The sequence below is a fragment of the Electrona antarctica genome (genome assembly GCF_951216825.1).
Source record: "Electrona antarctica genome assembly, chromosome: 17".
Lineage (NCBI taxonomy): Eukaryota > Metazoa > Chordata > Actinopteri > Myctophiformes > Myctophidae > Electrona > Electrona antarctica.
This window is the reverse complement of record NC_136798.1, coordinates 8,038,330-8,061,023: the sequence shown is the minus strand read 5'-3', so window position 1 is coordinate 8,061,023 and position 22,694 is coordinate 8,038,330. Positions and strand designations below refer to the sequence as shown.

General features: G+C 42.8%; 6 protein-coding genes across 6 annotated transcripts; all 6 read right to left on the bottom strand.

Annotated features, from left to right (window-relative positions):
• Nucleotides 1–5: 5 nt before the first annotated feature.
• LOC306940607 (hatching enzyme 1.2-like) lies at nucleotides 6–3,682 on the bottom strand (the record flags this gene model as incomplete). Its single annotated transcript, XM_079525705.1, has 2 exons — nucleotides 6–43; nucleotides 2,914–3,682. 2 exons carry the CDS (start codon nucleotides 3,680–3,682, stop codon nucleotides 6–8), a joined length of 807 nt encoding a protein of 268 aa, XP_079381831.1.
• A 12-nt stretch (nucleotides 3,683–3,694) lies between these two features.
• Nucleotides 3,695–7,484, bottom strand: LOC306940606 (hatching enzyme 1.2-like; the record flags this gene model as incomplete). Its single annotated transcript, XM_079525704.1, has 2 exons — nucleotides 3,695–3,732; nucleotides 6,716–7,484. The coding sequence occupies 2 exons, from the start codon at nucleotides 7,482–7,484 to the stop codon at nucleotides 3,695–3,697; spliced, it is 807 nt and encodes a 268-aa protein (XP_079381830.1).
• Nucleotides 7,485–7,496: 12 nt separating this feature from the next.
• Nucleotides 7,497–11,282, bottom strand: LOC306940605 (hatching enzyme 1.2-like; the record flags this gene model as incomplete). Its single annotated transcript, XM_079525703.1, has 2 exons — nucleotides 7,497–7,534; nucleotides 10,514–11,282. 2 exons carry the CDS (start codon nucleotides 11,280–11,282, stop codon nucleotides 7,497–7,499), a joined length of 807 nt encoding a protein of 268 aa, XP_079381829.1.
• Nucleotides 11,283–11,294: 12 nt separating this feature from the next.
• LOC306940604 (hatching enzyme 1.2-like) lies at nucleotides 11,295–15,092 on the bottom strand (the record flags this gene model as incomplete). Its single annotated transcript, XM_079525702.1, has 2 exons — nucleotides 11,295–11,332; nucleotides 14,324–15,092. The coding sequence occupies 2 exons, from the start codon at nucleotides 15,090–15,092 to the stop codon at nucleotides 11,295–11,297; spliced, it is 807 nt and encodes a 268-aa protein (XP_079381828.1).
• Nucleotides 15,093–15,104: 12 nt separating this feature from the next.
• Nucleotides 15,105–18,898, bottom strand: LOC306940603 (hatching enzyme 1.2-like; the record flags this gene model as incomplete). Its single annotated transcript, XM_079525701.1, has 2 exons — nucleotides 15,105–15,142; nucleotides 18,130–18,898. The coding sequence occupies 2 exons, from the start codon at nucleotides 18,896–18,898 to the stop codon at nucleotides 15,105–15,107; spliced, it is 807 nt and encodes a 268-aa protein (XP_079381827.1).
• A 12-nt stretch (nucleotides 18,899–18,910) lies between these two features.
• LOC306940602 (hatching enzyme 1.2-like) lies at nucleotides 18,911–22,688 on the bottom strand (the record flags this gene model as incomplete). Its single annotated transcript, XM_079525700.1, has 2 exons — nucleotides 18,911–18,948; nucleotides 21,920–22,688. The coding sequence occupies 2 exons, from the start codon at nucleotides 22,686–22,688 to the stop codon at nucleotides 18,911–18,913; spliced, it is 807 nt and encodes a 268-aa protein (XP_079381826.1).
• Between the last annotated feature and the right edge of the window lie 6 nt (nucleotides 22,689–22,694).

The following is a 22,694-nucleotide window of genomic DNA, read 5'->3' as shown; positions in this document are numbered from 1 at the left end:
GTCCTTCAGGGGTCTTTCTTGGTCCCTGATGGCGCTGGAGAGTCTGTGGAGACGGGATGCTGGGAGCTTGGTGAATGAGTCTTCTGAGTCCTTAGCTTTTATACTGACCTGTGTAGGTGTGTCTGCTGGAGGATTAAGGGTTGTGTCCAGGCCACTAAAGCCTAAACAAACCTGTGAAGGCAGAACTCCTCAGACCAACCTGTTGTTTCAACAGGGTCTGTATTCCTCAGTCATTACAGGGACAACTAGTGTTGGTTAATGAGGTGGGAAGGTTTGCATTACATCTTAGACATTCAGCTGACTCTAAATTGTGAAACTTTAAATGTTGTCTTTAATATTATTTTTATATCCATAATAATTTACATGACTGTTGCATTCATGAAATAAATGAATTATGACGTTTTTCTATATATAGATTTAGCAAAAACAAAAGGCCAGCATAATTACCCTGTTAATATAATGACAGAAACATGCAATTGAGCAACAACCTGCTAGTTTAATAATAGAATAAAGGGCAAACAATGAACATTCACTTACATTGAGGGGAGTGACATAAATCCCTGTGTATGTAAGCTGTTGCTTTACTCTGTATATCTCAGAATGACAATTTATTGAACTCTCTACTGTATTCTCTTTGACTCCGTGTCATGGTAACTTTAACTGAGTATTTCAGACTCAAGATTTTCTTTAGCTATCAGTTGTGGTTAATTATTTTTATCATCATTAATTTGCTTTGAGTTTGTATTAACAGATTTGCATGATTGGCACGGCTGCAAACAATCAAATTTCACCAATCTTAATGAAGCTATGGAAAAACTACAAAATGTGCTCCACTGAACCAGGTCAGGTAGGCTATAATATAGGCTAATGATGTGAAAATGGTGCAATTTCTTCCTAGGCCTTTCACGGCAATCAGGCTTTAGAAGGCAGAGGTTCTGCTCTGGCATCCAGGGAGTGTGTGCACAGTTTCACGTTGATCAGGTCAACGATGCCGGAGATTAGCTGTCCACAAACGGACGGACGGACGGACGGACAGACGGACGGACAGGGTGCAAAACATAGTTTCTGCAATAATCAACTACACTTTAGAAACAAGCCCAAATAAGCTACTACACTTATCACACCCGTGTGAAGTCAGTGGTGCAACTCCGTGTGGGGGTCCCCGGGGGGTCCCCGGAAGTTCCAGACCCACAAGACCACAGCCATGGTGCCGGCACGGTTTTGGCGAGCCGCCCCACGTCAGACACGGTAGAGAAATTACAGAGTTACCATGTGGGGGTCCCTCTACTGTACTGTCACTGTACTGTACTGGCACACCCGAAATCATCATACTGTATATACAGTTAATATGTGCGTGTGTGTTTGTGTGTGTGTTAGGTTGCGCACAGGTGGTGAAAAACCACCATGCTATTTTCGTGCTCATACCCACCCAGCCAGACACCCAGCCAGGCAGCCAGCCAGCCACACACATAGCTCGGTAAGGGAGTGGTTGCACCATTCAAGTGACTTTACAGGAGAGAAAAAAAAGAAAAAACAGAAAAACTGCCCAAAGTCGCTTATAATGAGCAGACATGGCAACACTGGGCCAACACTGTGCAGGTGTGCTGGGGCAACAGGTGTGTGTCATTTGGTCAATTAAAGTCTATGAGATTAAAGGAGCATTTAAGGGCAGATTCAAACCATGGTCCCGGGTGCTCACTCGGGACCACTTGTCAGATGTTGTAGTAGTGTGAATGCTGCGTACCGTTCCCCGGAGCGGGTCACCCAACCATTCCCAGGACCGAGGTAGGCTCGGGACCCATTGAAGTGTCCTCGGATACGGATCGATGCAATATGATATGAAAGCATTGAATAGCCTACAGTTGAATGAAGCATACTCGGGTGCGGAAGAATCAAGGCCAATGTGAATCATGGCCAGCGGGGACCAGGCAATTGTATTTGGGAACAGTTTGAATCAAACAGACTCAGTGTGAATCTGCCCATAAACACAGACAAAACACACAGATATATAGCTCTGATTCCTAAGGTATTGTTTATTAGGTGTTAGGTGTAATCTGTACTTTAACTATTGTCAATTTAGATGAGTTACAAGTTCCTTTTTAGTGAAATATCTAAAATGTGCTGTGATATTTAGTTACTGTTGAATCAAAATACGTCACAATGCAACACATTGTGAGCTTGTAGATCTGCTATTTTCAAAATATTTTTTATATATTTGAAAACTTAATTGAAACGGGACATTCTGCATAATGAGTAATGAGTACTTTTGCTACTTTAAGTATAGTTTGATGTCAATACTTTTGTACCTTACTCATTTTTGAATTCCGGACTTTTACTTGTAACTAAGTACTTCTATATTGCAGTATTGGTACTTTAACTTAAGTACAAAATGTGATCTGATGGATTGTGATCTGTAGATCTGTTATTTTCGGAATATACTGTACCTACAACTATATGTCATGCTTTAGAGATGGGGTTGAATACAGAGAGTAGAGAGTATACCCTGCAGTTTTGCATATTTTAAATATGTAAAACCTGTTATAATTTATCTATATGGGTACATATTATTATATTGGTATAATTGCTTTTATAAATTAAACTTAACTGAAATCAAATGAACAATATTCAGAGTTGGAATACGAATATATGACACAATTACAAACTTTATTAAAATTGTAACTTGTTGAGAGAAAGCTATACGAGGTAGAAGAGAGGTCAGCTCACATTGCAGTTGATTTGTTTCAATGTAAGTACAGTATCAGACAGTATCAGACACAGTGTACAGTATCAGAAAATGTGATCAGAGAGACAAATCAAACAATCTGGAGATGGAATTTGATTCAGCCTTTTCTTCTTTTTCCTTGACCAGGTTTTCCTGTTTCACGATTTTCCTTTGCTCAAGGAAGTCTTTGCATTCGTACAGCTTGTTAATCCTCAGGATGTCGATATCAGACATGCCCTGTCTCTGGCCGATCTGCACGTTGGCGTTTGGGATGGGGGTGATGCTGTCTTTGCCGTACTGGATAGAGAAGGCCGTTTTACCGTAGTGCATGACGGAGGAGTAGTCATAGGGGGTGTCCAGGTTGTTGGTGTTCTGCTTGTAGAAGTTGTATTGCATGTCGTTGTGGATGTTGTCCCAGTTGATGAGGACGTAGTCGTCACGGTCGCTCCTGGTCTGCTCGTGCTGGAAGCCCAGGGCATGGTTGATCTCGTGCTGGATGACGCCGTGGTGCAGGCAGCCCCTACGGTTGATAGAGATCACTTGCTTGCCTCCTACTCTGCCTAGACTAGACCAGCATCCATCACTGTTCTCAAAGCTGATGTAGTCTTGCTCGTACTGACGTGGCTCAAAGCGGACACAGGTGCTGTCGGTGAAGGTCTGCATGGCTCTTTCAAGCTTCTTCCTGTCCCATTTGTTGAAGTCGCTGCTCACCGTGTAGGGGATCGTCACCGAGCCATCAAAGTCTTTCTCCCACAGGCAGTTGTAATAGAAACAGTACATGGCGTTTCTGGTTCTGGGAGCGACCATGTCTCCCTCCACAAGGAACTGCCTGGAGCCGTTGTTGGAAGTCAGAATGATGGTGCTGATGTCTGCCTGGACTCCAGATTCACTTCTTTCTTCCAGAATGGGATGGGCCTGGGAGAGGCCCAGCAGTAGCAGGAGGCTGAAAAAGATCTTCATCTTCTGGGTCCTTCAGGGGTCTTTCTTGGTCCCTGATGGCGCTGGAGAGTCTGTGGAGACGGGATGCTGGGAGCTTGGTGAATGAGTCTTCTGAGTCCTTAGCTTTTATACTGACCTGTGTAGGTGTGTCTGCTGGAGGATTAAGGGTTGTGTCCAGGCCACTAAAGCCTAAACAAACCTGTGAAGGCAGAACTCCTCAGACCAACCTGTTGTTTCAACAGGGTCTGTATTCCTCAGTCATTACAGGGACAACTAGTGTTGGTTAATGAGGTGGGAAGGTTTGCATTACATCTTAGACATTCAGCTGACTCTAAATTGTGAAACTTTAAATGTTGTCTTTAATATTATTTTTATATCCATAATAATTTACATGACTGTTGCATTCATGAAATAAATGAATTATGACGTTTTTCTATATATAGATTTAGCAAAAACAAAAGGCCAGCATAATTACCCTGTTAATATAATGACAGAAACATGCAATTGAGCAACAACCTGCTAGTTTAATAATAGAATAAAGGGCAAACAATGAACATTCACTTACATTGAGGGGAGTGACATAAATCCCTGTGTATGTAAGCTGTTGCTTTACTCTGTATATCTCAGAATGACAATTTATTGAACTCTCTACTGTATTCTCTTTGACTCCGTGTCATGGTAACTTTAACTGAGTATTTCAGACTCAAGATTTTCTTTAGCTATCAGTTGTGGTTAATTATTTTTATCATCATTAATTTGCTTTGAGTTTGTATTAACAGATTTGCATGATTGGCACGGCTGCAAACAATCAAATTTCACCAATCTTAATGAAGCTATGGAAAAACTACAAAATGTGCTCCACTGAACCAGGTCAGGTAGGCTATAATATAGGCTAATGATGTGAAAATGGTGCAATTTCTTCCTAGGCCTTTCACGGCAATCAGGCTTTAGAAGGCAGAGGTTCTGCTCTGGCATCCAGGGAGTGTGTGCACAGTTTCACGTTGATCAGGTCAACGATGCCGGAGATTAGCTGTCCACAAACGGACGGACGGACGGACGGACAGACGGACGGACAGGGTGCAAAACATAGTTTCTGCAATAATCAACTACACTTTAGAAACAAGCCCAAATAAGCTACTACACTTATCACACCCGTGTGAAGTCAGTGGTGCAACTCCGTGTGGGGGTCCCCGGGGGGTCCCCGGAAGTTCCAGACCCACAAGACCACAGCCATGGTGCCGGCACGGTTTTGGCGAGCCGCCCCACGTCAGACACGGTAGAGAAATTACAGAGTTACCATGTGGGGGTCCCTCTACTGTACTGTCACTGTACTGTACTGGCACACCCGAAATCATCATACTGTATATACAGTTAATATGTGCGTGTGTGTTTGTGTGTGTGTTAGGTTGCGCACAGGTGGTGAAAAACCACCATGCTATTTTCGTGCTCATACCCACCCAGCCAGACACCCAGCCAGGCAGCCAGCCAGCCACACACATAGCTCGGTAAGGGAGTGGTTGCACCATTCAAGTGACTTTACAGGAGAGAAAAAAAAGAAAAAACAGAAAAACTGCCCAAAGTCGCTTATAATGAGCAGACATGGCAACACTGGGCCAACACTGTGCAGGTGTGCTGGGGCAACAGGTGTGTGTCATTTGGTCAATTAAAGTCTATGAGATTAAAGGAGCATTTAAGGGCAGATTCAAACCATGGTCCCGGGTGCTCACTCGGGACCACTTGTCAGATGTTGTAGTAGTGTGAATGCTGCGTACCGTTCCCCGGAGCGGGTCACCCAACCATTCCCAGGACCGAGGTAGGCTCGGGACCCATTGAAGTGTCCTCGGATACGGATCGATGCAATATGATATGAAAGCATTGAATAGCCTACAGTTGAATGAAGCATACTCGGGTGCGGAAGAATCAAGGCCAATGTGAATCATGGCCAGCGGGGACCAGGCAATTGTATTTGGGAACAGTTTGAATCAAACAGACTCAGTGTGAATCTGCCCATAAACACAGACAAAACACACAGATATATAGCTCTGATTCCTAAGGTTTTGTTTATTAGGTGTTAGGTGTAATCTGTACTTTAACTATTGTCAATTTAGATGAGTTACAAGTTCCTTTTTAGTGAAATATCTAAAATGTGCTGTGATATTTAGTTACTGTTGAATAGACCTATGTTGATGGTTGTAAAAAGTAGAAGTCTGCCTGTATCTCCAGCTCTTTTTGCCTAAAATGCAACATTGCTTTCTCACTCAACAGTAAACAAACTGACATACAAGCTCAAAATACGTCACAATGCAACACATTGTGAGCTTGTAGATCTGCTATTTTCAAAATATTTTTTATATATTTGAAAACTTAATTGAAACGGGACATTCTGCATAATGAGTAATGAGTACTTTTGCTACTTTAAGTATAGTTTGATGTCAATACTGTTGTACCTTACTCATTTTTGAATTCCGGACTTTTACTTGTAACTAAGTACTTCTATATTGCAGTATTGGTACTTTAACTTAAGTACAAAATGTGATCTGATGGATTGTGATCTGTAGATCTGTTATTTTCGGAATATACTGTACCTACAACTATATGTCATGCTTTAGAGATGGGGTTGAATACAGAGAGTAGAGAGTATACCCTGCAGTTTTGCATATTTTAAATATGTAAAACCTGTTATAATTTATCTATATGGGTACATATTATTATATTGGTATAATTGCTTTTATAAATTAAACTTAACTGAAATCAAATGAACAATATTCAGAGTTGGAATACGAATATATGACACAATTACAAACTTTATTAAAATTGTAACTTGTTGAGAGAAAGCTATACGAGGTAGAAGAGAGGTCAGCTCACATTGCAGTTGATTTGTTTCAATGTAAGTACAGTATCAGACAGTATCAGACACAGTGTACAGTATCAGAAAATGTGATCAGAGAGACAAATCAAACAATCTGGAGATGGAATTTGATTCAGCCTTTTCTTCTTTTTCCTTGACCAGGTTTTCCTGTTTCACGATTTTCCTTTGCTCAAGGAAGTCTTTGCATTCGTACAGCTTGTTAATCCTCAGGATGTCGATATCAGACATGCCCTGTCTCTGGCCGATCTGCACGTTGGCGTTTGGGATGGGGGTGATGCTGTCTTTGCCGTACTGGATAGAGAAGGCCGTTTTACCGTAGTGCATGACGGAGGAGTAGTCATAGGGGGTGTCCAGGTTGTTGGTGTAATGCTTGTAGAAGTTGTATTTCATGTCGTTGTGGATGTTGTCCCAGTTGATGAGGACGTAGTCGTCACGGTCGCTCCTGGTCTGCTCGTGCTGGAAGCCCAGGGCATGGTTGATCTCGTGCTGGATGACGCCGTGGTGCAGGCAGCCCATACGGTTGATAGAGATCACTTGCTTGCCTCCTACTCTGCCTAGACTAGACCAGCATCCATCACTGTTCTCAAAGCTGATGTAGTCTTGCTCGTACTGACGTGGCTCAAAGCGGACACAGGTGCTGTCGGTGAAGGTCTGCATGGCTCTTTCAAGCTTCTTCCTGTCCCATTTGTTGAAGTCGCTGCTCACCGTGTAGGGGATCGTCACCGAGCCATCAAAGTCTTTCTCCCACAGGCAGTTGTAATAGAAACAGTACATGGCGTTTCTGGTTCTGGGAGCGACCATGTCTCCCTCCACAAGGAACTGCCTGGAGCCGTTGTTGGAAGTCAGAATGATGGTGCTGATGTCTGCCTGGACTCCAGATTCACTTCTTTCTTCCAGAATGGGATGGGCCTGGGAGAGGCCCAGCAGTAGCAGGAGGCTGAAAAAGATCTTCATCTTCTGGGTCCTTCAGGGGTCTTTCTTGGTCCCTGATGGCGCTGGAGAGTCTGTGGAGACGGGATGCTGGGAGCTTGGTGAATGAGTCTTCTGAGTCCTTAGCTTTTATACTGACCTGTGTAGGTGTGTCTGCTGGAGGATTAAGGGTTGTGTCCAGGCCACTAAAGCCTAAACAAACCTGTGAAGGCAGAACTCCTCAGACCAACCTGTTGTTTCAACAGGGTCTGTATTCCTCAGTCATTACAGGGACAACTAGTGTTGGTTAATGAGGTGGGAAGGTTTGCATTACATCTTAGACATTCAGCTGACTCTAAATTGTGAAACTTTAAATGTTGTCTTTAATATTATTTTTATATCCATAATAATTTACATGACTGTTGCATTCATGAAATAAATGAATTATGACGTTTTTCTATATATAGATTTAGCAAAAACAAAAGGCCAGCACAATTACCCTGTTAATATAATGACAGAAACATGCAATTGAGCAACAACCTGCTAGTTTAATAATAGAATAAAGGGCAAACAATGAACATTCACTTACATTGAGGGGAGTGACATAAATCCCTGTGTATGTAAGCTGTTGCTTTACTCTGTATATCTCAGAATGACAATTTATTGAACTCTCTACTGTATTCTCTTTGACTCCGTGTCATGGTAACTTTAACTGAGTATTTCAGACTCAAGATTTTCTTTAGCTATCAGTTGTGGTTAATTATTTTTATCATCATTAATTTGCTTTGAGTTTGTATTAACAGATTTGCATGATTGGCACGGCTGCAAACAATCAAATTTCACCAATCTTAATGAAGCTATGGAAAAACTACAAAATGTGCTCCACTGAACCAGGTCAGGTAGGCTATAATATAGGCTAATGATGTGAAAATGGTGCAATTTCTTCCTAGGCCTTTCACGGCAATCAGGCTTTAGAAGGCAGAGGTTCTGCTCTGGCATCCAGGGAGTGTGTGCACAGTTTCACGTTGATCAGGTCAACGATGCCGGAGATTAGCTGTCCACAAACGGACGGACGGACGGACTGACGGACGGACAGGGTGCAAAACATAGTTTCTGCAATAATCAACTACACTTTAGAAACAAGCCCAAATAAGCTACTACACTTATCACACCCGTGTGAAGTCAGTGGTGCAACTCCGTGTGGGGGTCCCCGGGGGGTCCCCGGAAGTTCCAGACCCACAAGACCACAGCCATGGTGCCGGCCCGGTTTTGGCGAGCCGCCCCACGTCAGAAACGGTAGAGAAATTACAGAGTTACCATGTGGGGGTCCCTCTACTGTACTGTCACTGTACTGTACTGGCACACCCGAAATCATCATACTGTATATACAGTTAATATGTGCGTGTGTGTTTGTGTGTGTGTTAGGTTGCGCACAGGTGGTGAAAAACCACCATGCTATTTTCGTGCTCATACCCACCCAGCCAGACACCCAGCCAGGCAGCCAGCCAGCCACACACATAGCTCGGTAAGGGAGTGGTTGCACCATTCAAGTGACTTTACAGGAGAGAAAAAAAAGAAAAAACAGAAAAACTGCCCAAAGTCGCTTATAATGAGCAGACATGGCAACACTGGGCCAACACTGTGCAGGTGTGCTGGGGCAACAGGTGTGTGTCATTTGGTCAATTAAAGTCTATGAGATTAAAGGAGCATTTAAGGGCAGATTCAAACCATGGTCCCGGGTGCTCACTCGGGACCACTTGTCAGATGTTGTAGTAGTGTGAATGCTGCGTACCGTTCCCCGGAGCGGGTCACCCAACCATTCCCAGGACCGAGGTAGGCTCGGGACCCATTGAAGTGTCCTCGGATACGGATCGATGCAATATGATATGAAAGCATTGAATAGCCTACAGTTGAATGAAGCATACTCGGGTGCGGAAGAATCAAGGCCAATGTGAATCATGGCCAGCGGGGACCAGGCAATTGTATTTGGGAACAGTTTGAATCAAACAGACTCAGTGTGAATCTGCCCATAAACACAGACAAAACACACAGATATATAGCTCTGATTCCTAAGGTTTTGTTTATTAGGTGTTAGGTGTAATCTGTACTTTAACTATTGTCAATTTAGATGAGTTACAAGTTCCTTTTTAGTGAAATATCTAAAATGTGCTGTGATATTTAGTTACTGTTGAATAGACCTATGTTGATGGTTGTAAAAAGTAGAAGTCTGCCTGTATCTCCAGCTCTTTTTGCCTAAAATGCAACATTGCTTTCTCACTCAACAGTAAACAAACTGACATACAAGCTCAAAATACGTCACAATGCAACACATTGTGAGCTTGTAGATCTGCTATTTTCAAAATATTTTTTATATATTTGAAAACTTAATTGAAACGGGACATTCTGCATAATGAGTAATGAGTACTTTTGCTACTTTAAGTATAGTTTGATGTCAATACTTTTGTACCTTACTCATTTTTGAATTCCGGACTTTTACTTGTAACTAAGTACTTCTATATTGCAGTATTGGTACTTTAACTTAAGTACAAAATGTGATCTGATGGATTGTGATCTGTAGATCTGTTATTTTCGGAATATACTGTACCTACAACTATATGTCATGCTTTAGAGATGGGGTTGAATACAGAGAGTAGAGAGTATACCCTGCAGTTTTGCATATTTTAAATATGTAAAACCTGTTATAATTTATCTATATGGGTACATATTATTATATTGGTATAATTGCTTTTATAAATTAAACTTAACTGAAATCAAATGAACAATATTCAGAGTTGGAATACGAATATATGACACAATTACAAACTTTATTAAAATTGTAACTTGTTGAGAGAAAGCTATACGAGGTAGAAGAGAGGTCAGCTCACATTGCAGTTGATTTGTTTCAATGTAAGTACAGTATCAGACAGTATCAGACACAGTGTACAGTATCAGAAAATGTGATCAGAGAGACAAATCAAACAATCTGGAGATGGAATTTGATTCAGCCTTTTCTTCTTTTTCCTTGACCAGGTTTTCCTGTTTCACGATTTTCCTTTGCTCAAGGAAGTCTTTGCATTCGTACAGCTTGTTAATCCTCAGGATGTCGATATCAGACATGCCCTGTCTCTGGCCGATCTGCACGTTGGCGTTTGGGATGGGGGTGATGCTGTCTTTGCCGTACTGGATAGAGAAGGCCGTTTTACCGTAGTGCATGACGGAGGAGTAGTCATAGGGGGTGTCCAGGTTGTTGGTGTAATGCTTGTAGAAGTTGTATTTCATGTCGTTGTGGATGTTGTCCCAGTTGATGAGGACGTAGTCGTCACGGTCGCTCCTGGTCTGCTCGTGCTGGAAGCCCAGGGCATGGTTGATCTCGTGCTGGATGACGCCGTGGTGCAGGCAGCCCATACGGTTGATAGAGATCACTTGCTTGCCTCCTACTCTGCCTAGACTAGACCAGCATCCATCACTGTTCTCAAAGCTGATGTAGTCTTGCTCGTACTGACGTGGCTCAAAGCGGACACAGGTGCTGTCGGTGAAGGTCTGCATGGCTCTTTCAAGTTTCTTCCTGTCCCATTTGTTGAAGTCGCTGCTCACCGTGTAGGGGATCGTCACCGAGCCATCAAAGTCTTTCTCCCACAGGCAGTTGTAATAGAAACAGTACATGGCGTTTCTGGTTCTGGGAGCGACCATGTCTCCCTCCACAAGGAACTGCCTGGAGCCGTTGTTGGAAGTCAGAATGATGGTGCTGATGTCTGCCTGGACTCCAGATTCACTTCTTTCTTCCAGAATGGGATGGGCCTGGGAGAGGCCCAGCAGTAGCAGGAGGCTGAAAAAGATCTTCATCTTCTGGGTCCTTCAGGGGTCTTTCTTGGTCCCTGATGGCGCTGGAGAGTCTGTGGAGACGGGATGCTGGGAGCTTGGTGAATGAGTCTTCTGAGTCCTTAGCTTTTATACTGACCTGTGTAGGTGTGTCTGCTGGAGGATTAAGGGTTGTGTCCAGGCCACTAAAGCCTAAACAAACCTGTGAAGGCAGAACTCCTCAGACCAACCTGTTGTTTCAACAGGGTCTGTATTCCTCAGTCATTACAGGGACAACTAGTGTTGGTTAATGAGGTGGGAAGGTTTGCATTACATCTTAGACATTCAGCTGACTCTAAATTGTGAAACTTTAAATGTTGTCTTTAATATTATTTTTATATCCATAATAATTTACATGACTGTTGCATTCATGAAATAAATGAATTATGACGTTTTTCTATATATAGATTTAGCAAAAACAAAAGGCCAGCACAATTACCCTGTTAATATAATGACAGAAACATGCAATTGAGCAACAACCTGCTAGTTTAATAATAGAATAAAGGGCAAACAATGAACATTCACTTACATTGAGGGGAGTGACATAAATCCCTGTGTATGTAAGCTGTTGCTTTACTCTGTATATCTCAGAATGACAATTTATTGAACTCTCTACTGTATTCTCTTTGACTCCGTGTCATGGTAACTTTAACTGAGTATTTCAGACTCAAGATTTTCTTTAGCTATCAGTTGTGGTTAATTATTTTTATCATCATTAATTTGCTTTGAGTTTGTATTAACAGATTTGCATGATTGGCACGGCTGCAAACAATCAAATTTCACCAATCTTAATGAAGCTATGGAAAAACTACAAAATGTGCTCCACTGAACCGGGTCAGGTAGGCTATAATATAGGCTAATGATGTGAAAATGGTGCAATTTCTTCCTAGGCCTTTCACGGCAATCAGGCTTTAGAAGGCAGAGGTTCTGCTCTGGCATCCAGGGAGTGTGTGCACAGTTTCACGTTGATCAGGTCAACGATGCCGGAGATTAGCTGTCCACAAACGGACGGACGGACGGACGGACGGACGGACGGACGGACGGACAGGGTGCAAAACATAGTTTCTGCAATAATCAACTACACTTTAGAAACAAGCCCAAATAAGCTACTACACTTATCACACCCGTGTGAAGTCAGTGGTGCAACTCCGTGTGGGGGTCCCCGGGGGGTCCCCGGAAGTTCCAGACCCACAAGACCACAGCCATGGTGCCGGCCCGGTTTTGGCGAGCCGCCCCACGTCAGAAACGGTAGAGAAATTACAGAGTTACCATGTGGGGGTCCCTCTACTGTACTGTCACTGTACTGTACTGGCACACCCGAAATCATCATACTGTATATACAGTTAATATGTGCGTGTGTGTTTGTGTGTGTGTTAGGTTGCGCACAGGTGGTGAAAAACCACCATGCTATTTTCGTGCTCATACCCACCCAGCCAGACACCCAGCCAGGCAGCCAGCCAGCCACACACATAGCTCGGTAAGGGAGTGGTTGCACCATTCAAGTGACTTTACAGGAGAGAAAAAAAAGAAAAAACAGAAAAACTGCCCAAAGTCGCTTATAATGAGCAGACATGGCAACACTGGGCCAACACTGTGCAGGTGTGCTGGGGCAACAGGTGTGTGTCATTTGGTCAATTAAAGTCTATGAGATTAAAGGAGCATTTAAGGGCAGATTCAAACCATGGTCCCGGGTGCTCACTCGGGACCACTTGTCAGATGTTGTAGTAGTGTGAATGCTGCGTACCGTTCCCCGGAGCGGGTCACCCAACCATTCCCAGGACCGAGGTAGGCTCGGGACCCATTGAAGTGTCCTCGGATACGGATCGATGCAATATGATATGAAAGCATTGAATAGCCTACAGTTGAATGAAGCATACTCGGGTGCGGAAGAATCAAGGCCAATGTGAATCATGGCCAGCGGGGACCAGGCAATTGTATTTGGGAACAGTTTGAATCAAACAGACTCAGTGTGAATCTGCCCATAAACACAGACAAAACACACAGATATATAGCTCTGATTCCTAAGGTTTTGTTTATTAGGTGTTAGGTGTAATCTGTACTTTAACTATTGTCAATTTAGATGAGTTACAAGTTACTTTTTAGTGAAATATCTAAAATGTGCTGTGATATTTAGTTACTGTTGAATAGACCTATGTTGATGGTTGTAAAAAGTAGAAGTCTGCCTGTATCTCCAGCTCTTTTTGCCTAAAATGCAACATTGCTTTCTCACTCAACAGTAAACAAACTGACATACAAGCTCAAAATACGTCACAATGCAACACATTGTGAGCTTGTAGATCTGCTATTTTCAAAATATTTTTTATATATTTGAAAACTTAATTGAAACGGGACATTCTGCATAATGAGTAATGAGTACTTTTGCTACTTTAAGTATAGTTTGATGTCAATACTTTTGTACCTTACTCATTTTTGAATTCCGGACTTTTACTTGTAACTAAGTACTTCTATATTGCAGTATTGGTACTTTAACTTAAGTACAAATTGTGATCTGATGGATTGTGATCTGTAGATCTGTTATTTTCGGAATATACTGTACCTACAACTATATGTCATGCTTTAGAGATGGGGTTGAATACAGAGAGTAGAGAGTATACCCTGCAGTTTTGCATATTTTAAATATGTAAAACCTGTTATAATTTATCTATATGGGTACATATTATTATATTGGTATAATTGCTTTTATAAATTAAACTTAACTGAAATCAAATGAACAATATTCAGAGTTGGAATACGAATATATGACACAATTACAAACTTTATTAAAATTGTAACTTGTTGAGAGAAAGCTATACGAGGTAGAAGAGAGGTCAGCTCACATTGCAGTTGATTTGTTTCAATGTAAGTACAGTATCAGACAGTATCAGACACAGTGTACAGTATCAGAAAATGTGATCAGAGAGACAAATCAAACAATCTGGAGATGGAATTTGATTCAGCCTTTTCTTCTTTTTCCTTGACCAGGTTTTCCTGTTTCACGATTTTCCTTTGCTCAAGGAAGTCTTTGCATTCGTACAGCTTGTTAATCCTCAGGATGTCGATATCAGACATGCCCTGTCTCTGGCCGATCTGCACGTTGGCGTTTGGGATGGGGGTGATGCTGTCTTTGCCGTACTGGATAGAGAAGGCCGTTTTACCGTAGTGCATGACGGAGGAGTAGTCATAGGGGGTGTCCAGGTTGTTGGTGTAATGCTTGTAGAAGTTGTATTTCATGTCGTTGTGGATGTTGTCCCAGTTGATGAGGACGTAGTCGTCACGGTCGCTCCTGGTCTGCTCGTGCTGGAAGCCCAGGGCATGGTTGATCTCGTGCTGGATGACGCCGTGGTGCAGGCAGCCCATACGGTTGATAGAGATCACTTGCTTGCCTCCTACTCTGCCTAGACTAGACCAGCATCCATCACTGTTCTCAAAGCTGATGTAGTCTTGCTCGTACTGACGTGGCTCAAAGCGGACACAGGTGCTGTCGGTGAAGGTCTGCATGGCTCTTTCAAGCTTCTTCCTGTCCCATTTGTTGAAGTCGCTGCTCACCGTGTAGGGGATCGTCACCGAGCCATCAAAGTCTTTCTCCCACAGGCAGTTGTAATAGAAACAGTACATGGCGTTTCTGGTTCTGGGAGCGACCATGTCTCCCTCCACAAGGAACTGCCTGGAGCCGTTGTTGGAAGTCAGAATGATGGTGCTGATGTCTGCCTGGACTCCAGATTCACTTCTTTCTTCCAGAATGGGATGGGCCTGGGAGAGGCCCAGCAGTAGCAGGAGGCTGAAAAAGATCTTCATCTTCTGGGTCCTTCAGGGGTCTTTCTTGGTCCCTGATGGCGCTGGAGAGTCTGTGGAGACGGGATGCTGGGAGCTTGGTGAATGAGTCTTCTGAGTCCTTAGCTTTTATACTGACCTGTGTAGGTGTGTCTGCTGGAGGATTAAGGGTTGTGTCCAGGCCACTAAAGCCTAAACAAACCTGTGAAGGCAGAACTCCTCAGACCAACCTGTTGTTTCAACAGGGTCTGTATTCCTCAGTCATTACAGGGACAACTAGTGTTGGTTAATGAGGTGGGAAGGTTTGCATTACATCTTAGACATTCAGCTGACTCTAAATTGTGAAACTTTAAATGTTGTCTTTAATATTATTTTTATATCCATAATAATTTACATGACTGTTGCATTCATGAAATAAATGAATTATGACGTTTTTCTATATATAGATTTAGCAAAAACAAAAGGCCAGCACAATTACCCTGTTAATATAATGACAGAAACATGCAATTGAGCAACAACCTGCTAGTTTAATAATAGAATAAAGGGCAAACAATGAACATTCACTTACATTGAGGGGAGTGACATAAATCCCTGTGTATGTAAGCTGTTGCTTTACTCTGTATATCTCAGAATGACAATTTATTGAACTCTCTACTGTATTCTCTTTGACTCCGTGTCATGGTAACTTTAACTGAGTATTTCAGACTCAAGATTTTCTTTAGCTATCAGTTGTGGTTAATTATTTTTATCATCATTAATTTGCTTTGAGTTTGTATTAACAGATTTGCATGATTGGCACGGCTGCAAACAATCAAATTTCACCAATCTTAATGAAGCTATGGAAAAACTACAAAATGTGCTCCACTGAACCAGGTCAGGTAGGCTATAATATAGGCTAATGATGTGAAAATGGTGCAATTTCTTCCTAGGCCTTTCACGGCAATCAGGCTTTAGAAGGCAGAGGTTCTGCTCTGGCATCCAGGGAGTGTGTGCACAGTTTCACGTTGATCAGGTCAACGATGCCGGAGATTAGCTGTCCACAAACGGACGGACGGACGGACGGACGGACGGACGGACGGACAGGGTGCAAAACATAGTTTCTGCAATAATCAACTACACTTTAGAAACAAGCCCAAATAAGCTACTACACTTATCACACCCGTGTGAAGTCAGTGGTGCAACTCCGTGTGGGGGTCCCCGGGGGGTCCCCGGAAGTTCCAGACCCACAAGACCACAGCCATGGTGCCGGCCCGGTTTTGGCGAGCCGCCCCACGTCAGAAACGGTAGAGAAATTACAGAGTTACCATGTGGGGGTCCCTCTACTGTACTGTCACTGTACTGTACTGGCACACCCGAAATCATCATACTGTATATACAGTTAATATGTGCGTGTGTGTTTGTGTGTGTGTTAGGTTGCGCACAGGTGGTGAAAAACCACCATGCTATTTTCGTGCTCATACCCACCCAGCCAGACACCCAGCCAGGCAGCCAGCCAGCCACACACATAGCTCGGTAAGGGAGTGGTTGCACCATTCAAGTGACTTTACAGGAGAGAAAAAAAAGAAAAAACAGAAAAACTGCCCAAAGTCGCTTATAATGAGCAGACATGGCAACACTGGGCCAACACTGTGCAGGTGTGCTGGGGCAACAGGTGTGTGTCATTTGGTCAATTAAAGTCTATGAGATTAAAGGAGCATTTAAGGGCAGATTCAAACCATGGTCCCGGGTGCTCACTCGGGACCACTTGTCAGATGTTGTAGTAGTGTGAATGCTGCGTACCGTTCCCCGGAGCGGGTCACCCAACCATTCCCAGGACCGAGGTAGGCTCGGGACCCATTGAAGTGTCCTCGGATACGGATCGATGCAATATGATATGAAAGCATTGAATAGCCTACAGTTGAATGAAGCATACTCGGGTGCGGAAGAATCAAGGCCAATGTGAATCATGGCCAGCGGGGACCAGGCAATTGTATTTGGGAACAGTTTGAATCAAACAGACTCAGTGTGAATCTGCCCATAAACACAGACAAAACACACAGATATATAGCTCTGATTCCTAAGGTTTTGTTTATTAGGTGTTAGGTGTAATCTGTACTTTAACTATTGTCAATTTAGATGAGTTACAAGTTCCTTTTTAGTGAAATATCTAAAATGTGCTGTGATATTTAGTTACTGTTGAATAGACCTATGTTGATGGTTGTAAAAAGTAGAAGTCTGCCTGTATCTCCAGCTGTTTTTGCCTAAAATGCAACATTGCTTTCTCACTCAACAGTAAACAAACTGACATACAAGCTCAAAATACGTCACAATGCAACACATTGTGAGCTTGTAGATCTGCTATTTTCAAAATATTTTTTATATATTTGAAAACTTAATTGAAACGGGACATTCTGCATAATGAGTAATGAGTACTTTTGCTACTTTAAGTATAGTTTGATGTCAATACTTTTGTACCTTACTCATTTTTGAATTCCGGACTTTTACTTGTAACTAAGTACTTCTATATTGCAGTATTGGTACTTTAACTTAAGTACAAAATGTGATCTGATGGATTGTGATCTGTAGATCTGTTATTTTCGGAATATACTGTACCTACAACTATATGTCATGCTTTAGAGATGGGGTTGAATACAGAGAGTAGAGAGTATACCCTGCAGTTTTGCATATTTTAAATATGTAAAACCTGTTATAATTTATCTATATGGGTACATATTATTATATTGGTATAATTGCTTTTATAAATTAAACTTAACTGAAATCAAATGAACAATATTCAGAGTTGGAATACGAATATATGACACAATTACAAACTTTATTAAAATTGTAACTTGTTGAGAGAAAGCTATACGAGGTAGAAGAGAGGTCAGCTCACATTGCAGTTGATTTGTTTCAATGTAAGTACAGTATCAGACAGTATCAGACACAGTGTACAGTATCAGAAAATGTGATCAGAGAGACAAATCAAACAATCTGGAGATGGAATTTGATTCAGCCTTTTCTTCTTTTTCCTTGACCAGGTTTTCCTGTTTCACGATTTTCCTTTGCTCAAGGAAGTCTTTGCATTCGTACAGCTTGTTAATCCTCAGGATGTCGATATCAGACATGCCCTGTCTCTGGCCGATCTGCACGTTGGCGTTTGGGATGGGGGTGATGCTGTCTTTGCCGTACTGGATAGAGAAGGCCGTTTTACCGTAGTGCATGACGGAGGAGTAGTCATAGGGGGTGTCCAGGTTGTTGGTGTAATGCTTGTAGAAGTTGTATTTCATGTCGTTGTGGATGTTGTCCCAGTTGATGAGGACGTAGTCGTCACGGTCGCTCCTGGTCTGCTCGTGCTGGAAGCCCAGGGCATGGTTGATCTCGTGCTGGATGACGCCGTGGTGCAGGCAGCCCATACGGTTGATAGAGATCACTTGCTTGCCTCCTACTCTGCCTAGACTAGACCAGCATCCATCACTGTTCTCAAAGCTGATGTAGTCTTGCTCGTACTGACGTGGCTCAAAGCGGACACAGGTGCTGTCGGTGAAGGTCTGCATGGCTCTTTCAAGCTTCTTCCTGTCCCATTTGTTGAAGTCGCTGCTCACCGTGTAGGGGATCGTCACCGAGCCATCAAAGTCTTTCTCCCACAGGCAGTTGTAATAGAAACAGTACATGGCGTTTCTGGTTCTGGGAGCGACCATGTCTCCCTCCACAAGGAACTGCCTGGAGCCGTTGTTGGAAGTCAGAATGATGGTGCTGATGTCTGCCTGGACTCCAGATTCACTTCTTTCTTCCAGAATGGGATGGGCCTGGGAGAGGCCCAGCAGTAGCAGGAGGCTGAAAAAGATCTTCATCTTCTGGGTCCTTCAGGGGTCTTTCTTGGTCCCTGATGGCGCTGGAGAGTCTGTGGAGACGGGATGCTGGGAGCTTGGTGAATGAGTCTTCTGAGTCCTTAGCTTTTATACTGACCTGTGTAGGTGTGTCTGCTGGAGGATTAAGGGTTGTGTCCAGGCCACTAAAGCCTAAACAAACCTGTGAAGGCAGAACTCCTCAGACCAACCTGTTGTTTCAACAGGGTCTGTATTCCTCAGTCATTACAGGGACAACTAGTGTTGGTTAATGAGGTGGGAAGGTTTGCATTACATCTTAGACATTCAGCTGACTCTAAATTGTGAAACTTTAAATGTTGTCTTTAATATTATTTTTATATCCATAATAATTTACATGACTGTTGCATTCATGAAATAAATGAATTATGACGTTTTTCTATATATAGATTTAGCAAAAACAAAAGGCCAGCACAATTACCCTGTTAATATAATGACAGAAACATGCAATTGAGCAACAACCTGCTAGTTTAATAATAGAATAAAGGGCAAACAATGAACATTCACTTACATTGAGGGGAGTGACATAAATCCCTGTGTATGTAAGCTGTTGCTTTACTCTGTATATCTCAGAATGACAATTTATTGAACTCTCTACTGTATTCTCTTTGACTCCGTGTCATGGTAACTTTAACTGAGTATTTCAGACTCAAGATTTTCTTTAGCTATCAGTTGTGGTTAATTATTTTTATCATCATTAATTTGCTTTGAGTTTGTATTAACAGATTTGCATGATTGGCACGGCTGCAAACAATCAAATTTCACCAATCTTAATGAAGCTATGGAAAAACTACAAAATGTGCTCCACTGAACCAGGTCAGGTAGGCTATAATATAGGCTAATGATGTGAAAATGGTGCAATTTCTTCCTAGGCCTTTCACGGCAATCAGGCTTTAGAAGGCAGAGGTTCTGCTCTGGCATCCAGGGAGTGTGTGCACAGTTTCACGTTGATCAGGTCAACGATGCCGGAGATTAGCTGTCCACAAACGGACGGACGGACGGACGGACAGGGTGCAAAACATAGTTTCTGCAATAATCAACTACACTTTAGAAACAAGCCCAAATAAGCTACTACACTTATCACACCCGTGTGAAGTCAGTGGTGCAACTCCGTGTGGGGGTCCCCGGGGGGTCCCCGGAAGTTCCAGACCCACAAGACCACAGCCATGGTGCCGGCCCGGTTTTGGCGAGCCGCCCCACGTCAGAAACGGTAGAGAAATTACAGAGTTACCATGTGGGGGTCCCTCTACTGTACTGTCACTGTACTGTACTGGCACACCCGAAATCATCATACTGTATATACAGTTAATATGTGCGTGTGTGTTTGTGTGTGTGTTAGGTTGCGCACAGGTGGTGAAAAACCACCATGCTATTTTCGTGCTCATACCCACCCAGCCAGACACCCAGCCAGGCAGCCAGCCAGCCACACACATAGCTCGGTAAGGGAGTGGTTGCACCATTCAAGTGACTTTACAGGAGAGAAAAAAAAGAAAAAACAGAAAAACTGCCCAAAGTCGCTTATAATGAGCAGACATGGCAACACTGGGCCAACACTGTGCAGGTGTGCTGGGGCAACAGGTGTGTGTCATTTGGTCAATTAAAGTCTATGAGATTAAAGGAGCATTTAAGGGCAGATTCAAACCATGGTCCCGGGTGCTCACTCGGGACCACTTGTCAGATGTTGTAGTAGTGTGAATGCTGCGTACCGTTCCCCGGAGCGGGTCACCCAACCATTCCCAGGACCGAGGTAGGCTCGGGACCCATTGAAGTGTCCTCGGATACGGATCGATGCAATATGATATGAAAGCATTGAATAGCCTACAGTTGAATGAAGCATACTCGGGTGCGGAAGAATCAAGGCCAATGTGAATCATGGCCAGCGGGGACCAGGCAATTGTATTTGGGAACAGTTTGAATCAAACAGACTCAGTGTGAATCTGCCCATAAACACAGACAAAACACACAGATATATAGCTCTGATTCCTAAGGTTTTGTTTATTAGGTGTTAGGTGTAATCTGTACTTTAACTATTGTCAATTTAGATGAGTTACAAGTTCCTTTTTAGTGAAATATCTAAAATGTGCTGTGATATTTAGTTACTGTTGAATAGACCTATGTTGATGGTTGTAAAAAGTAGAAGTCTGCCTGTATCTCCAGCTCTTTTTGCCTAAAATGCAACATTGCTTTTTCACTCAACAGTAAACAAACTGACATACAAGCTCAAAATACGTCACAATGCAACACATTGTGAGCTTGTAGATCTGCTATTTTCAAAATATTTTTTATATATTTGAAAACTTAATTGAAACGGGACATTCTGCATAATGAGTAATGAGTACTTTTGCTACTTTAAGTATAGTTTGATGTCAATACTTTTGTACCTTACTCATTTTTGAATTCCGGACTTTTACTTGTAACTAAGTACTTCTATATTGCAGTATTGGTACTTTAACTTAAGTACAAAATGTGATCTGATGGATTGTGATCTGTAGATCTGTTATTTTCGGAATATACTGTACCTACAACTATATGTCATGCTTTAGAGATGGGGTTGAATACAGAGAGTAGAGAGTATACCCTGCAGTTTTGCATATTTTAAAGATGTAAAACCTGTTATAATTTATCTATATGGGTACATATTATTATATTGGTATAATTGCTTTTATAAATTAAACTTAACTGAAATCAAATGAACAATATTCAGAGTTGGAATACGAATATATGACACAATTACAAACTTTATTAAAATTGTAACTTGTTGAGAGAAAGCTATACGAGGTAGAAGAGAGGTCAGCTCACATTGCAGTTGATTTGTTTCAATGTAAGTACAGTATCAGACAGTATCAGACACAGTGTACAGTATCAGAAAATGTGATCAGAGAGACAAATCAAACAATCTGGAGATGGAATTTGATTCAGCCTTTTCTTCTTTTTCCTTGACCAGGTTTTCCTGTTTCACGATTTTCCTTTGCTCAAGGAAGTCTTTGCATTCGTACAGCTTGTTAATCCTCAGGATGTCGATATCAGACATGCCCTGTCTCTGGCCGATCTGCACGTTGGCGTTTGGGATGGGGGTGATGCTGTCTTTGCCGTACTGGATAGAGAAGGCCGTTTTACCGTAGTGCATGACGGAGGAGTAGTCATAGGGGGTGTCCAGGTTGTTGGTGTAATGCTTGTAGAAGTTGTATTTCATGTCGTTGTGGATGTTGTCCCAGTTGATGAGGACGTAGTCGTCACGGTCGCTCCTGGTCTGCTCGTGCTGGAAGCCCAGGGCATGGTTGATCTCGTGCTGGATGACGCCGTGGTGCAGGCAGCCCATACGGTTGATAGAGATCACTTGCTTGCCTCCTACTCTGCCTAGACTAGACCAGCATCCATCACTGTTCTCAAAGCTGATGTAGTCTTGCTCGTACTGACGTGGCTCAAAGCGGACACAGGTGCTGTCGGTGAAGGTCTGCATGGCTCTTTCAAGCTTCTTCCTGTCCCATTTGTTGAAGTCGCTGCTCACCGTGTAGGGGATCGTCACCGAGCCATCAAAGTCTTTCTCCCACAGGCAGTTGTAATAGAAACAGTACATGGCGTTTCTGGTTCTGGGAGCGACCATGTCTCCCTCCACAAGGAACTGCCTGGAGCCGTTGTTGGAAGTCAGAATGATGGTGCTGATGTCTGCCTGGACTCCAGATTCACTTCTTTCTTCCAGAATGGGATGGGCCTGGGAGAGGCCCAGCAGTAGCAGGAGGCTGAAAAAGATCTTCATCTTCTG